The sequence below is a fragment of the Myzus persicae genome, unplaced genomic scaffold (genome assembly GCF_001856785.1).
Source record: "Myzus persicae strain clone G006 unplaced genomic scaffold, MPER_G0061.0, whole genome shotgun sequence".
Taxonomy (NCBI): Eukaryota; Metazoa; Arthropoda; class Insecta; order Hemiptera; family Aphididae; genus Myzus; species Myzus persicae.
The window spans coordinates 751,067-767,427 of NW_019104111.1; the positions used below are offsets into that span (position 1 = coordinate 751,067).

At 29.6% G+C, this 16,361-nt stretch overlaps 1 protein-coding gene across 1 annotated transcript in view; it reads right to left on the bottom strand.

The window, feature by feature from the left end:
- The window catches only part of LOC111038850 (putative fatty acyl-CoA reductase CG5065), a 36,644-nt gene that overhangs the window by 2,146 nt on the left and 18,137 nt on the right, over window positions 1–16,361 (bottom strand). The window contains exons 2-8 of the mRNA XM_022322109.1: window positions 11,675–11,877; window positions 9,593–9,841; window positions 8,572–8,717; window positions 4,380–4,489; window positions 3,851–4,043; window positions 1,715–1,963; window positions 709–966 (exon numbers count right to left, since the gene is read on the bottom strand). Coding sequence (XP_022177801.1) covers window positions 709–966; window positions 1,715–1,963; window positions 3,851–4,043; window positions 4,380–4,489; window positions 8,572–8,717; window positions 9,593–9,841; window positions 11,675–11,869 — 1,400 coding nt within the window. The 5' untranslated portion in view covers window positions 11,870–11,877. The remainder of the gene's footprint in view (window positions 1–708; window positions 967–1,714; window positions 1,964–3,850; window positions 4,044–4,379; window positions 4,490–8,571; window positions 8,718–9,592; window positions 9,842–11,674; window positions 11,878–16,361) is intronic.

The window sequence follows — 16,361 nt, forward strand, 5'->3', positions numbered from 1 at the left end:
TCATTTCACATTTTTAATGATTATCTTGTTTTTACAGCATTGGGTGGTATATTATACATTTTTTATAACACGACAAACCGTCCGTTAAATACATGATAATATGCATCGTACTATCGTAGTAATCTACCATTAAACTGCAGCATGTCTCCACGTTGCAATGTACGCTTATAGCCCTATTGCTAAGTGTATTAACTGCAATATATTTAATTTAAAAAACCTCATTATCACACAAACTAAATATTTATTTCTGCATAATTTTAAGTTGTTATAAAAAGCAACATTATTGAAAAAATTATTATTTTTTGCCATATTTTATCGGTACGATATTTTTACATTTTTGAATGATACTATACATTTTGAATTCCATATTCCGAAGCAGAATATTTTTCGAAGTAAATCGATGTAATAAAATCAAATTTTGAGAGAAACAAAAAGTATTTTAAGTCTGGGTGAGCGGAGTACTTGGCCAATATTATGCCACCCACCCAACTTCACTAATTTAAACTTGAAATACTCATGAAAAAAATTCCTATTCAAAGAAAGAAATTGATGATGTATTTTGTCATTAAAAAAAGTTTAAAAAACAATAGGTAACGATAAAAATAGCTAAAAATATTTTCTTAAACGTTAATGGCTTTTTGAAATAATTATTATTCTTTGCAAAAATAATTACCAGGCATTTAAACATTGGTGTGTACTATAACTCACAGTTTTAGATGAAATCTAGCCCGGTCCAGATTTGCAAGAGGCTCTTTCATGCAATATTGACGAGCACCCAGCAAAACTTGGATCATGTACTTTTCAATGTCAACTTCGGTGTTCTGGATGTAAAATTTGCGTAGGTCCTCTTCGTTCAAATTGTTTATCAGTGCTTTAGTGTTTTCGATTTTGAAGTTCCAACTGCGCATTGTAAAATATTGTAACACTTCCATACCGACAGCTATTCTCTTCTGAACTCGGACCATGCTATAATAAATGCAATACACAATACGATGTCAATGCGATGTATACTGATTAAGCACAAGTATATTGCAGTTGTAACTAAGAAGTGGTGATAAATGGGTAGGAATTGGAATTCAAACCAACCCAGAATTCATATTTTTTTTGTCGATTTAGAACCAGGTACTATTAAATTACGTGTGATTTAAAAAGAAATTTCATCTATTGACATACTTTAAATAAATTAAAAAGTTGTTACATTTTTTCATGGTATTATAAGCAGTAAGTTATTTGCTCAACAATAACATTAGATCAACCCTAATAAAAAGTGTTCAGTCAATCCCTGGTACTTTTGACTAACACCCATAATATGCGTATGTTTGTTCGGCGATAAAGCAATATTGTATTAAGACAGGCGTGACTCTAGCGGGGGGACTATGGGCTATGGCCCCCCACTCTACGTCGTACTTCTAAACGGTTATTTATTGTTAAAAACAAAATTACAAAAAAAACGTATTATAACGTCGAAAGTTTTCTAAAAATTATGACTTAGCTCCCGATTAAAGGAATTGGATCCCTGCTGAGTAGATGTATTAATATAATTGTTAGATCAAACTAGAAAATAGACATTGTGCGTTTTATTTTACACACAGTTCTACACACACTATTCATCATTTACTACACATGAATTTACGCGACACACGTGAACGATCTTAAAAATTTGCCTAAATTGAACTCCTTGAGGACCAGTGGGTATCGGATCTTGAGGACTTACAATGTCTTTTGCCTAGCCAATATCATGATTCCATCAATCAAGTAGGCCGGCACTACCTGCAGCATGAACACAATGAAATAGTGCACCAATTTGTTGGTCCTTATCGATCCATTGGGGTACCACAGACCGGCGTCGAATGGATACTCGTATGCGTATCGTTTTCCTTTGGCCAGCACTTCGCCCCAAGTCAGGCGAATGATGTCTCCCTTGGATATATTGTAGCAAGGCACAGTATCGTCGGTTGTATTACTATAAAGATTCAGTGTTTGAATAATTATTATTAGTGATTTATTGAATTATTTATTTGTTCGGTAAATTATTCTACACGGGTACTATAGGGATCAAAATGTTCGATTGGTATAAGTCAAAAATAAAATCTACTTAGTTATCAATGATCATAATATATACAAATGCAACTCTCTAAAGATAAATCCTTGGTTACATATTTAAATCCAAAACCTGTTTGGTTCAAACAACAATAAAATAATAAAGGATCGAGGTACAATTATATTGGAATAGACTAGATTAGACAAGTACATTATAGTAATATATGTCTTCTATGTTATTTTTTTAAATTTTATAATAAGTATTTTATCGTATTTTTGGATTATCTTACATTATCACTTAAATAATCAACATCAAATATCAAATCGTTCTGACAATAAAAACAAAAAAATATATACTTCTCTTAACGCAATCGAAAAAAAACTTATTAAAATATTTATCACCCAAGTTAGCGTATGTTTTTTTTACTCAACGAAGGTAGGTCGTAGGCATATGTGTAAAAGCTCATATAAGTTCCTAAATTCAAGTGCACCCTGAATGCGAATAAGCATTTTTAACTCAAATCTTAATCCTGGCACTAAAATTTCAATTTTTTTAATATTTCATCACATTTTTAAATTAAGTCTAATTTTATTCTAATCCTAGCTATTGTATGTACACTCTACATAATTTGACGTTCATTGATTTTTATTATTTTTATCTAAAATGCAAAACGTACGAATAATTATTATTATAAAACATGTTTGATTATGTACAATTTATACTTATAATGGGTGTTATACGGTAAACCTACATGATAATCAATACATCATGACATAATGTATATTATATTATATACAACTACCCATACATAAATACAGTATACATGCACATGTCTGTGTTCATACGTCCATTGAGGTGGCCCCTTTCCTTAATATAAGTCACTTAAACTAAGTTGTATGCCTTCGAGCGTTTGATGCGCCTGATGTCTTGTGAGTTGTCAAGAAGTTGTTTAGCTGCTGCGTTGATACCTTGAAATCTCGATGGATGAGTTAATTTATGTCAAACTTGTATGCTCCGACTACGGTACCAAGATAAATATTATGACAACGGTGATGACTTCGATTTTGGATTTGCTAATACAACCGCACAATTTTACGCCATAAGTCCAAATTAGTTTGATTATAGTTAGGAACATATAGAAGCCGTTGATTGGCCAGGTAAAGTGCGGAATGCCATGCAACAAGCCAGTATTACTTGCTCATTTGATTCGCATTTTTTAGCGAACATGGTGTTTTTCCAAACCAGGCTTGAATCAAGGTGCATATGACATAGAGGTACCCATTTATTTGGCTGATTCTTCTTGTGGGATTATCGTGTGATTACTGACAACTTGAGAATTTTCAGTTTTATGAAAAGTATAATTCATGAGTACCAACTTATTAATATTAATATCGATTTTCCAAAACCTCGTTCATATTAGAGATCTAGTCGATAGAGGTCTGTCAGTTTTCAGTCACGGCATCTGTTTAATTAGGCACTTGTTGTTAAAATCAACGTGTCGTCGGCAAACATAAAGCTGTAATTGAGTCTTTGTTGGTTGGAATATTAGTTATATACATTATATAAAATATAGGCTAAGACACTACCTTATGGCACTCCAGTGATATATTTCCAATTTTTTATCGCTTCTTTGTGCATTACTTGAAACGGTCGTTCAGTCAGGTGGACCTAAACTTATGTGGATATTATCGCTTGTTTAGTGCCTATAGTGAGCTCTTCGACTGATCAGAATTCTCACATTGTTAGCCGTTTGACTTATAATTAATAATTATAAGAATAATAAAAATAATAATAATAAATAATAATTACTCAATTGTTGTTCTCTTCCAAGCGATCAAAACAAGAGCATTAATCGCAATGTCTACTGGCACAACTTCCGCTTCAAAATCTGCACTGCATAACATGGATCGGATCACGCCTTTGCCGGCAGCCACGATGACTCCTACTGGTCCGTTTAAGCTGTCTACCCATCCGGGAACGGGCTCCTTGAAGGAAGGCGTCACTGTAAGCGTTCAAAAAATGATATTATCTGAACCAATACGTTATAAGGCTGTCATTAATTCAGGCAATGGTGACGTAGCCGGGTAAGTGGGTAATTGAGAAGAGATCGCTTCTGAGTTTCTAATGCTTATATGGTGGGTGGGTAATGGCCAATGGCTAAACATTTATTATTAAGGGGTAATTAATAGGTAATTGAAAATGTGACAGTATATGCCTCTGTACCAGTTGTTCATGAATCATGGCTAATTATTCCAGACATCCAGTGTATGTGCGTGTAGCGTGTGTGTAACGTAAGGTTAGGTTATTTTTTAATAATACTAAATCCATATGAACTTACCAATCGATGGACGGGCCACAGATATTGGAATCCGATTGGCATATTCGCTGACTAACGATTCCGCCAACCTTTTAGAGTACGTGTAGCAATTCGGATGGGGCCCGAGTAATCTGAAATTGATTTATTTTTATTAGTCGATTACCTTTAAATATATTATAACGATAATTTGCGGTTCCGTTTGCTCATAGGTTTAATTACGTTGTTGGAACAATTTGATTTATCTGCAAGTCGTTAATTTTCTCTAACATTGGTCTAAGCCTAACCGGTTCGCCCTGAGGCGAAACAAAAATAAATAATAATAGCCAATTGTACATACAGAGCTGATGAATATAATAAACTGTCATATAAAGTTTCTGAACAAAAAAAACTATCACTTCCGGACAGTTTATGTGACAACATTTAAGTTTTAAGATTTTATGACGCAATGTAAATAAAAACACAAAATTAACTATTCGAATTTATATACGAATAACGTTTTTTGTACTATGCAATCATTAGTATTTAAATTCAATAAACACTTTTATGGTGCATTTAATTTTCTATTCAGAGAGAAGAATTTCGTTATTTTGTGCTTGTCATAGCGTTTGCTTCAACTTTCAACTTTAAGAGTGGTTTATGGGAGCAAATCGGATCTAGTTAGTACTATGGAGAATAATAATATAATAATTGCTTAAATAAATTTGGAAAAAACTAACAATAAACTACCTGCGAAAAACGGGAATATTAATGCAATAAATACCTGCCGTTTATAACAAAATCAATTTTTACTTTTAAATTACTTGAAATGTTCAGCAAATATTCTAATGAGAATTTTCTGTAAAAATGATAATTTAAAAATATTTACACCGTTATTGATTTAGACTTAAGACATTAAAAATTTTTAATTTTAAATTATTTATTTTTATATATATTATATTCAATATTCACACCATTTTTATTTGTAAGTCATTAGTCTTAAAAATGGTATACAAGTTTTCAAAAAAGCTGTTCTAACAAAAATTTTAAAATATCAATCGCACATTATTTCAATTTTTATGAGAGTTTAATATGTTAACGATATATGAATATTAAAAATAATAAAGATTTTTCTCAGTTGATTTTAGTTATTTTGTTGTTATTCAAAATAATATTTATCGTTGTTACTTTCCACCAGTCCGTATGAATATTATTATTTTTCATACTACAATTTTTAAATATTTTTATGAACTTTAAGCTATTTACACCATGGACTTTTTTATACAAGACCTCTTTATGCTGTCAATACGTTGATTTTCAATTACAAGTTATAGGTACTTCTAGGTGTACATATTAACAATAATATATCATAATAATTAACAATATTTATCATTAATTTACACTTTAAAATCAAAACATGAAATGTATGTGGTTTAGTTTAAAAAAAATTTAAACTACGATACTACCAAAAGCATCATAAATTACTTATATTACCTAATATAAATTAATATGCCCCGTCATAACTAGGGGGAGGTGCTAGAGGTGGCTTGACCCCCATCTCAATAGACGTATTTAGCTCACTATGGCTAAAATCTAAATCCTCGCATGATAAAAATACTGGCATGGATTCTATATTGTGTAAAATAATTAATAATAATATATATGTTTACAAATTGTACATAGTAATAAAATAGATACAGTAGTATTGCGGATGCACCAGTACGAGTTTATGTATAAAGAAAATTAAAAATTTTAACTCGACCTTAACACACTGCAAGTACACAACGGATTCGGTAAACTGACTATAATAAAATATACAGAAAAAAAACTATCCAACAACATTATCGATGATGAAATTTAGTAAACATTTACATCTAAATATGGACGTACAGATGAGTTATAAAAAAAAATGTCTTCTTGTTATTTTATTTTTAATGACGAGGGGCTCTTTTCTTGCGTGGTTTATTTTCAACTTTGATTTTCTTGGACTCTAGCTAATTATTAAATCCTAGTAAGTTACACCCATATGTGTATAATATGAACCTATTATAAAAATATCGTTGGAAGTTGTGAGTAGAAAATGTACACCGATTCTGTTCAGTATCGTTTATAGATACTATAATTATTATTTTTTATTACAGAAACAAAGTTTAACACATCCAGTAACTAACTCAATCACGAGGTAGGTACACTTAAAACCTACGATTTAACAAATCGAATTCTCAGCTAGTTTCAAAATTAATAATAAAATACATTTTAGAGAAGACCAACAGTTTCTGTATGAATTTAAAGAAGACGTAATCTGTTATATTTCTTAGTAAGTTCTAGGTTACAAAAAATCTCATTCAATAAGCTACAAAAATACGTGAAATGTATTGCACACTATAGTGACTTCGGTTATGTTGATCAATTTTTGTTTACTTCCAGTTTCTTACAAAATCGTTTTATGAAAGAGATAATCTATCTTAATTATTAAATTAACAACAACAATGATGTCCACGTAAGTCAATACTCTATTTTTTATTTAGTTATCATAAATAATATTTTCGATAATTATTATTTAATTTGAACTAAAATCTCAAAAATAATTAAATGACTAAATTTTTGTTCAATACACTAATTGAATGTACTTTTCATAATGTCCAAGTACCTACTGTTGACATTGAGTTATTGAATACAAAAAAGTTTTGACATTTTATTTTATAACTTAAAATGGATGCCTGCAGGCTGCAGGTGGCATTTTTTTATAAATATATAAATATAAGCGTATAATGTATATTAGTGTATAATCTACATTTTGAGTCACATCTCATAATAATAAAAAAAGTTACGTCAAAGTGTACATTCTAGATAATAAAAAAGTAATCTTTTTAATTTTCAACAGTATTTCTATGCATTAAAATCTTTTTATTAGGAACAAAATGTAAGAAATAAATACCAGTAATCAGCACCTTTATACCTACAATCTACAAATTTATCAAAACCCAGAAGACAAAAACATGTTTGTATGTAATATGTCTGTTGTCGTATGCGAAGGCACATTCGACATTATAATCAGTTACTAATTGTTCATTTAAACATTTTATTCTTATTATTTAAATAAAACCTTTTTTTTAAAATAATATTAGGTACCTCAATAACAATAATATACTGGTCTCTATTAAATAATAAATGTAGGTGATATATTATATCATAATAATATATCTCCGTCAATGACGTGATCAATTCGAATGTGTCCTATAAATTGACTTATTTTCGTAAACGGCAATATAAAGCAAACATCAATCTCCATTACAATGTGGGGTTAACAAATAAGGAGGCGAGACGTATCGAAATAAATAAAAATACAATATACGTTCACCGGCCATGGTAGGCTATACACGACAGTCGAAGTGGCTGTTCTATTCACGAATTGTGTACAATCTTTACCTACGAACTTGTATTATACTATAAACTTAGGTACCACACAATATTTATTATATTACCAATAATGTAAAGAGGTAATATGATATGATAAAGGTAAAGTTAATTTTAACCCTTGCGGTTTAAACTTAATTTGCTTACATTTATTATTAGTAACTAACTTTTAACTTATTGTATTTGTATTGGCATTAACTTGGTAAATAATGAGTTACTTTCAATCTAATGTAAGTTACTTTGATTTATGAATAATTAAATAGTTATTACTAATATGAATACGATTATTGTTGATGATACTTAATAAGAAATTTAATATGCGATTCATAAATATGTATTTCTCGCATTGCTGCTTACTAACCAGAATCCAATGAGTATAATTTATTTTGGATACCATACTGGCATTTAATAATACAGTTGTATAAACAGATATTAGGTAGGCACTATAATAGAGTATAGGTACAACTATCGAAAGAACAAAACATAAAATATTACAGTCACGATGATGTAAAATTATATAAGTAAGTTATTACTTATTAGCTATTATCACTGAATTATTGCTTTCGTTCAATAATGTTTATTATTTTTTTTTTTTGTTATCAAACTATCTAATGTCCTTTTATATATAATAATATATAAAAAATAAAATTTACTTAAGTTGATAAGCTAGTTGTTGGTTTCCATAAAACTTTTAATTTAACTACTGAGTTTAAAAAAGTGAGCTTACTAGTAACTTTAAATTACATTTTTCACTAACAGTTTAACTCAACTTGGTTGGAGAAAACATCGAAAAATCGGTCACACGGCTCGTATATATTACCTAGGCGTGATGATTTCAAGTGTATGATCGTCCATCCATTCGACAGCGCGCATGACGTCCTCCGGGTTGGCTGGCGATGGATAAATAGTCTCGTCGAGAGTGTCATATTCGCAGTGACAGAAAGCAGTGGACAAATGAACGAACGACTAAAAACAACAACATCCAACCACATTCCAAGTTTATAATAATATTGTTGTATAAAATAACAGAAAAATCCCGTCTTTGTCGAAACCAAATTTCGCCGTTTCACCGATGCCAAACGTCAATTGCGTCAAACAATCGTATACTGCAGTAAATTAATATTAGGGATGGCCTATTCTATTTTTACGCTGTTCTATACTTCGTCGGTTTTTTTTGTTTTGCAGACACTTGAATTTACTCTCGCTGTTTAAGCTATGTTTTTTTCCACTAACAAAGCAAAATGTTCGTTTTGTACTTTTACAGTAGTAATACCGAGTCGAATAAAAAAAATAGATTAATTTAACGGACGAACTATGTGCCTCTGAATAATTTTTGAGATAGTATATCCTATAAGCTCAATATTGATATTTAAAATATTATTAGGTTTTAGATCTTAAACATATCGGAGAGTCAGAGTCTTAAAACTAACTAAAAGTGTGTGACAATTGATGTAAGTAGAACATTTCTGACTATTAGAAATATCAGAAAAAAAACTATATATGTTTTTAAAATATTAAAATATGTTTTTATAAATTCCGTAAAAAAAAAATAAAGCTTCTAAACAAAAATTCCTATTTTCTGGTTTAATTTGAAATTTAAATTTTGAACATTTTCACTTACATATGTTTTAAAAGTTTAATTTCTGATTTTTTTGATTTTTTATAACCTTAAACTTACACTCTTATTCCATTATTTTTGGAGAATTTTAAAGTAATGATTGTATTATGCATAGAACTTTAAATTTGAGTTATACACACCCAAAAATAATTCGTTATGACTACGAATACAATATTATGCATTAAGGTGTTCTGAATTTATATAGTCTAACTGTCTAAGTTACCTCCAAATGTTTCATTTCGACAGCCAAGTCCAACACATTCTTCGTTCCAGTGGTGTTGTGTCTTATCGCATCTTTCAGACCAGCTTCCAAACGCAACGACGCCGCCCCGTTAAAGACGATTGACACTTCGTCGACAAGTATCGACTTGTTTTCGTTGCTCAGTCCGAGTCCGGGTAGGCCCAGATCACCTTCCATCGCTTTGATTTTCTTCAGCCTATCTGGGAACTCTGTCCGTACCCGCTCGAACACCTTGAAAAAATCACAAAATTTGTCGGTTACTTACGGGCTATATAAATATGTGGATATTATGCTGCATGTTTATGTGTTTTTTGCTTTTTGACGAATATATTATTTTTCACGAACGTTTATAAAAACACTAATCAGTTCTTATGGCACTTTGTTAATTGAAAAACTCCACTTGAGCGCTGCCTCAGGGGTGGCATGTCAATTGACTGAGTATTTAAGTGTGTATAGGGTGTGCACACAACACTTATTTAACGTCGTTTTCAGTTCAAATTAAATTTAGATTCAGTATCCATTCATTAAGTTAGTAGAAAAAAATATTTAAAGGATTGTGCAAATACTTGAAATGCTTGCAAATTGTATGCTTTTACAGGACTATATTATGTCCTCATTTTCCCTAGTTATGATTTTATGAAGTATAAATGTGTGCTGTGAAGTGGAACTCGAGTCTATTTACGTTTGTATGGGTTTAATGACCCATGTAATAAATAATAATAAACATTTTTTCGAAGGTCTCCTCAACACCCTTATATCTAAGCTATTACACTTGATGGTCGTACTATTATGGCCATAAATTATGAGAGTATTATGACCTTATTTTGCTGGTCCCTGTGTATAATAACAATAATTATTGAATGTTGTTGTAAACAACGATTTCATCCGAGCTTATATATATATATATTATAAACATATTATTATAGTCACTTTTACTTTTGACGATTTTATAATCGGTCGAACATAACGTAAGTGTTATAACACAAACCGTACACCTATTATGATATGTTACGACGATCGTCTTGTGTAAACGTATCTCGCTACACGACCAAACGACCTTACGAAAACGATAAACATTATAATTAATTAGTGTTCTTCGATTATAGGTACCGTTTTAGATGTTACAGGTACCTGATACACACCGAGAACGTAAACATTTTACAAAATTCAAAATAATAATTATTATGCACCGAAGGCCGTTCATAATATTATAATATAATATGTGAATGGTCGAGGGATATGAACCACCCTTCTAAACATATTTTTATGTGCCAATTTCCAATATTTTATAAGTAGCTTCATAATAGTTATACAACAGATGTAATTGCATTTATTGGGCAAGAACAAAAATTATGGACTCCCGCATCTCCTCAAGCTATTCAGATAGATATTCAAAGAAAAAATATCAGAATTAAAGATATATTCAGATCGAGGCCTTGACCACCGCAACAATGAAGAAATGTTTTTTTAGTAATTTTCTAGTACCTACCAGATGCTACCTCAAAATTATGGTACTTTGCCATAGTATTATAAGTATTAAATTTTCTCATGTTATTTATGTTCAAATAAAAACGAAATAATCAACTATTATCTTCAAACATTTAGGTGTAATGCATAAAGTTATTTAGTTATTTAATTAAAATAAAAGCTTACAAATATACATATTAAAGACACCAGATGCCGAAACCAACCAAATTAACACTCAACGACAATTTATACTATGTAAAATAAATGCCACTTAGATAATTTAAAATTTAGCAACATAGAAAATTCATCGTCGTCAATTTCTCATATTTATATTGATTGATATGGAAAATCGGAAATGGTTGAAATAAAATGGAAATATTGTTATTAAAATATATTATTATACTGACAGATTGATGAAAACGTCTATTAAGTCAAGTTTAATAGTTGTAAACAAATACACTACATTTAAATAGGTACCAACAATATTAAGGTTTTATTAGTATTTCTATCGAACATATTGATTTTAAATTTTTTTCCGATGGCCTATATAAAGTAATATTTTATTTTATGCGTTAAGATTTACGATTATCACTCAACTGCTAATTTCCTTATTTGCTCTATCCTGGCCGCCGGGCTGAAACCTCTCTTTGGTCTGCACAGTACGTAAATAGTTTTGATGTCACCGCAGTCCCTAAGCAGCTTCTCGATGAGAACCTTGCCCATGTAGCCAGTACCTCCGGTGATGAACACCGACCGACCGCTGTACCATTCGATCACACTTGCGTTTGTCATTTTATCACCTGTAAAATAAGATATCAGACGTTATTCGATATGTAATGATATTATATAATTGGCGAATTCGTATATTCCAAATAATGACCATTGTACCTGAATAAATAAATATTAATAAGTTTGTGCAATGAGTGAGTGTATATATTCTATTTCATATTAGGACGTAGGTGTAAGCTATAACATAACATTCTAACGATGTATTATTTTCATCTTCAAAATTACGAGCAGTATGCAGATTTTACTTAAATAATATTATTACAATATGACTATAATATTATGCTCGTTTTACAAAGCACGCTCCCGCGGCGGATGTCTTCAGCGAGCAAAATATTACATCTATCTACGGGGAAGTTGAATTTATTACATTGACTATTTTCCGAAATAAACATCAATACTATAATAATAGTGTTGTTCATGGTATAACAAAATAGAAAAAAAATTATGAACTAATGACTGTTATTTTATAAGTTCCACCTATATCATTTTATTATTAAAAATTAAAATATTAGGTAGTTATGCCGGAACAGATTTTAATTCAGACCGTACGAGTTGATACAAACTATGAAAAATTTATATTTCAAGCTTTTAACATTTTTTTTTGTTTATGAACCGAATATGATTGATCCCGTTTTTACTAACCAGAACTTATTAAGCATTACATTAATTTGTTCATAAATAGGCATTATATGAAGTATGTAACAATACAATTTATCATAGACTATATGGTATTACGCAACACATTATTGAATGTAATTGTTATTTTTTTTTGTCACAATTAACAATACAACACTTTTGTTGTAAGAGTTCCCCACGGCTCCTTATTTATTAACAAATAGAAATCGTAAATCTATTAATGCTCATCCAATAGAATTTTCTATTGAATTTTTTTTCCACATAGATAGACTGCACATTGATCCGTATAATTAACAATGCATAATGTGATTTGGAGATGTTTTCAAATTTTGCAATACGTTTTTTTTAAATTCTGAGCTATGGACTTATTGATGTTTTATAATAATGTGTGTGTTTTTCTCATCAAATTTTAGAGCAGTAAAAATGATTATGTTTTTACACATTATCGTTTTTTTTTTTTACTAGCATTTCAAGTTCAACGAAGTTTGATAATTAAACGAAGAATACAAATTTTAGTTGTTTGTTGTAAATCAAAAATATTTTTCTTCGGTTTTGAAACTTTCTAGAACATTTTTATGCTATTGTCTATTTATACCACGAACCTTTTTACAATATTTTACACGGTAAGTCAATATTAACTCAAAAATTAAGAAGAATAATACATGATAAAAATATATATATTATTACTATAGTATTATTAGATAAATAATACTATTAAAGGCAATAAGTTAACATAAATAATATAATAAACTCAACGTTTTCGGAAAAAAAAAATTAAATTTACAGTATTACTATAAAAGTAAAATAAATTACCATATTATAGTATAACAATATAACTAAATCTTAAAATACTCATAGTAATATGTACTGTGACAGATTGTCTTCACTCAGAACCGTTTTTCGTATGCAATGATTTATTATTGAGTTTAAATTTAACACATACATTACTTCCTGAATGATAAAGGTACACTTGATAAAATATGCTATACAGTAGAGTGTCAAAGTGGTTACCTACTTTGCCCCTTTTGAGAATTCAATATTTTATGTTAAAAAAATAAATAGTCATTTTATAATGTGATTCACTCATACACTGATACAGTGATACTTATATGATGTATGTATGTAAAATATATGCACATTATTTTATTTTTCGATCTAAAACTTTTATCACAATGTTATTTTATGAAATACATACATAGGCACAGTATTATATAAAATAAAAGTTAGTTAAAATAAGCTTATTACCTTAAATCTATCAAGTGAGAGTTTTTTTACAAATCACATTTTACGTTGATTTATATTGGTCTAAACATATTTAGTTAGAATATTATTAAGTAATACTAATTTTTTTTCATAAGAAAATTATATTGGTAGGTATCACATTGCTATAATATGGGTGTTTATTGTACGGATTACTGTTGGGTCAGTACTCAGAAGTCAGTGATGAATATTGTATGGGATGTGGCTGTGTTATAGGAAATTGTATACGTATTACAATGTTTCCGTGATACAATGCTGCACTGCAGTTGAACACTATTCAAACGCGCCTTATTCTGTGCCATCTATTATACATTCATAATTTGTCCAACGGTGTTGTTTTTTAAACAAAGTTTGAAATAAACTAAAAAATGTCACCGAATAATTGTAGATCGACTTTCGCCAATTGCAAATCCTTTTTCGCATTTATGTCATATGAATATAATTGTACACGCGTAGTACGGAATTTCGGATAATGACAAATCAAACCGTAAACAAGCCGCTGTAAACAGTTGCAACGATGAGGAGAAAGTACAAGAACACGGTTTATTTAAGCGTACCTACCTACCATGGGTACCCTACCTGTATAGTATAGTATATAATATAATGTCGAACACGTGTGCAACGATATTATAATTATAATGATTACAAAACGAGCGCTGGTCGTAAGTATTGAATAAAAATAAGAAATAAAAACGGTACTTTTTCGTATATAAACTGAGTAATTAGGCACCGCGCGAGTGATTACAAGGACGATAATATTATTATTATTTATTATTATATCATAAGCACGTGTGATGGAATGCCGAGAAAATTATCCAGTAAACCTGCCAAGTGTTCGGATGAAATAGAACGTGACAGATAATATGACGCCATTGCGCGATTATTAATGCTTTTGCAGACCGCTAAAGCATTGTTTATAATAATAATAATAACAATAACAGAGTTATATTATTAGAATAGGTACCTGAAATGCGGTGATTGCAAATATTTCTGCCCCTCTCCTTTTTTTCACTTTGATTCAATCAATACAATAATTACTATATTATTATTATTATATTATTCGACTTGATACCAATTATGGAATAGTTATTAATTATTATAATAATATCATAATATGATATTATAACTTAAATTAAATAAGTTACGTTGTATTTAATTATACATATTTTGTTGAAATTAATATTATGAATTGTGATGTTATTGTGTTGCCGCTTTTCTAGGCATTTCTTGTCTAGATTGGAAATTTGTCAACCGTTTATAATTATTCGAATGATACATTTTTTTTACTTTAGATATTAAAATTAATGTTTTAAGTGTAATGTGGCGTTGAACACTGTACCTATGGACACAACTTAAAACAGTATCGGTATGGGCCATTCGGAGGAGTTTGGATAAACATATTTCAAATTTCAATATTGGAGGCCATATGGAAAAATGAATATTTAAAATATTTAAATCTTTTATGAGTTATAATCTGTAAGTTATAATCTAGACATTCCGAATTATTTTCGAACTAATGACGAAGTCTGGTTAACTCGACACATACATTGCATTATATTGCATATATTAATATCATTCGAAAACGTTCTTATACTGAAGTGTAAACAAGTTAAATGTAAATGAGTGTCTTAAAAATTTTAAAAGTCTAAATTAGATCTTCAATAATTCGACAACAGATCCTTTAACTAATTAACTTGTCTGTTTGTTGAAGGAGAAATCATTGAATTAATAAAAACAAACAGTAATATTGATATATTAGGATCTTCCAATAATTGTTTAAAAAATAACTTCTATTTTAATAGTAATTTATTTAATATAAATTATAATATTTTTTATGTTTATTATTGTGTACTGATTTTACAACGATGTGAGTTTTTTATTTATTTTTGTGTCTAAAGGCACTTTCTCCAATAGAAAAATGCTCCAATCTTAAACTTTGAGTATGAGGTTTCTGGTTAAAAGTTGTATCTAGTTGGTGCTTTGAGGAGATAAAAATTGAAAACTAATAATCGGGAATCACAAAAAAAAATATTTGTTAAAAATATTATTATTAAAATAATTGTGTTGTGACATTGATTACCGAAACATTCGACTGCCATCACTCAAATACGGTTTTCATCGTATACAATGATTTATCATTGAATTCAAGTTTAAAAAATGCATTACAGTGACCATTGAAGAGGTACACTCCTACTATACAGTACTGCAGTCTCCTACTTCACTGTTTTTTTCTAAGGTTTTCACCCGTCAGGGTACATAACAATGACTTCCTAGGCCCTTAAATATAGTTTAAGTACGTAGTAAACTAGTACCTACTCATGAAAGTTACAGGAAGAAAGAACAGGTACATTACGTATATTATAAAAAAATCCATAATATTTCTTGAACTCGTATATAAATCAGATATGTAGTTAACTATTTTTACCCGAATCTCATCCCAATTCATAATTTATGATTTTTCAAAATCAATATGAGATATTATCCGTCTTGAATATTTTCGAGAATTTTAAGAATTGGTTCAACTACAAAGTGCGGGATTTAATTATATTTGCATCTCTTTCTTCCTCTAAGAATTAAAAAAAAAAATTCTCCAAAATAC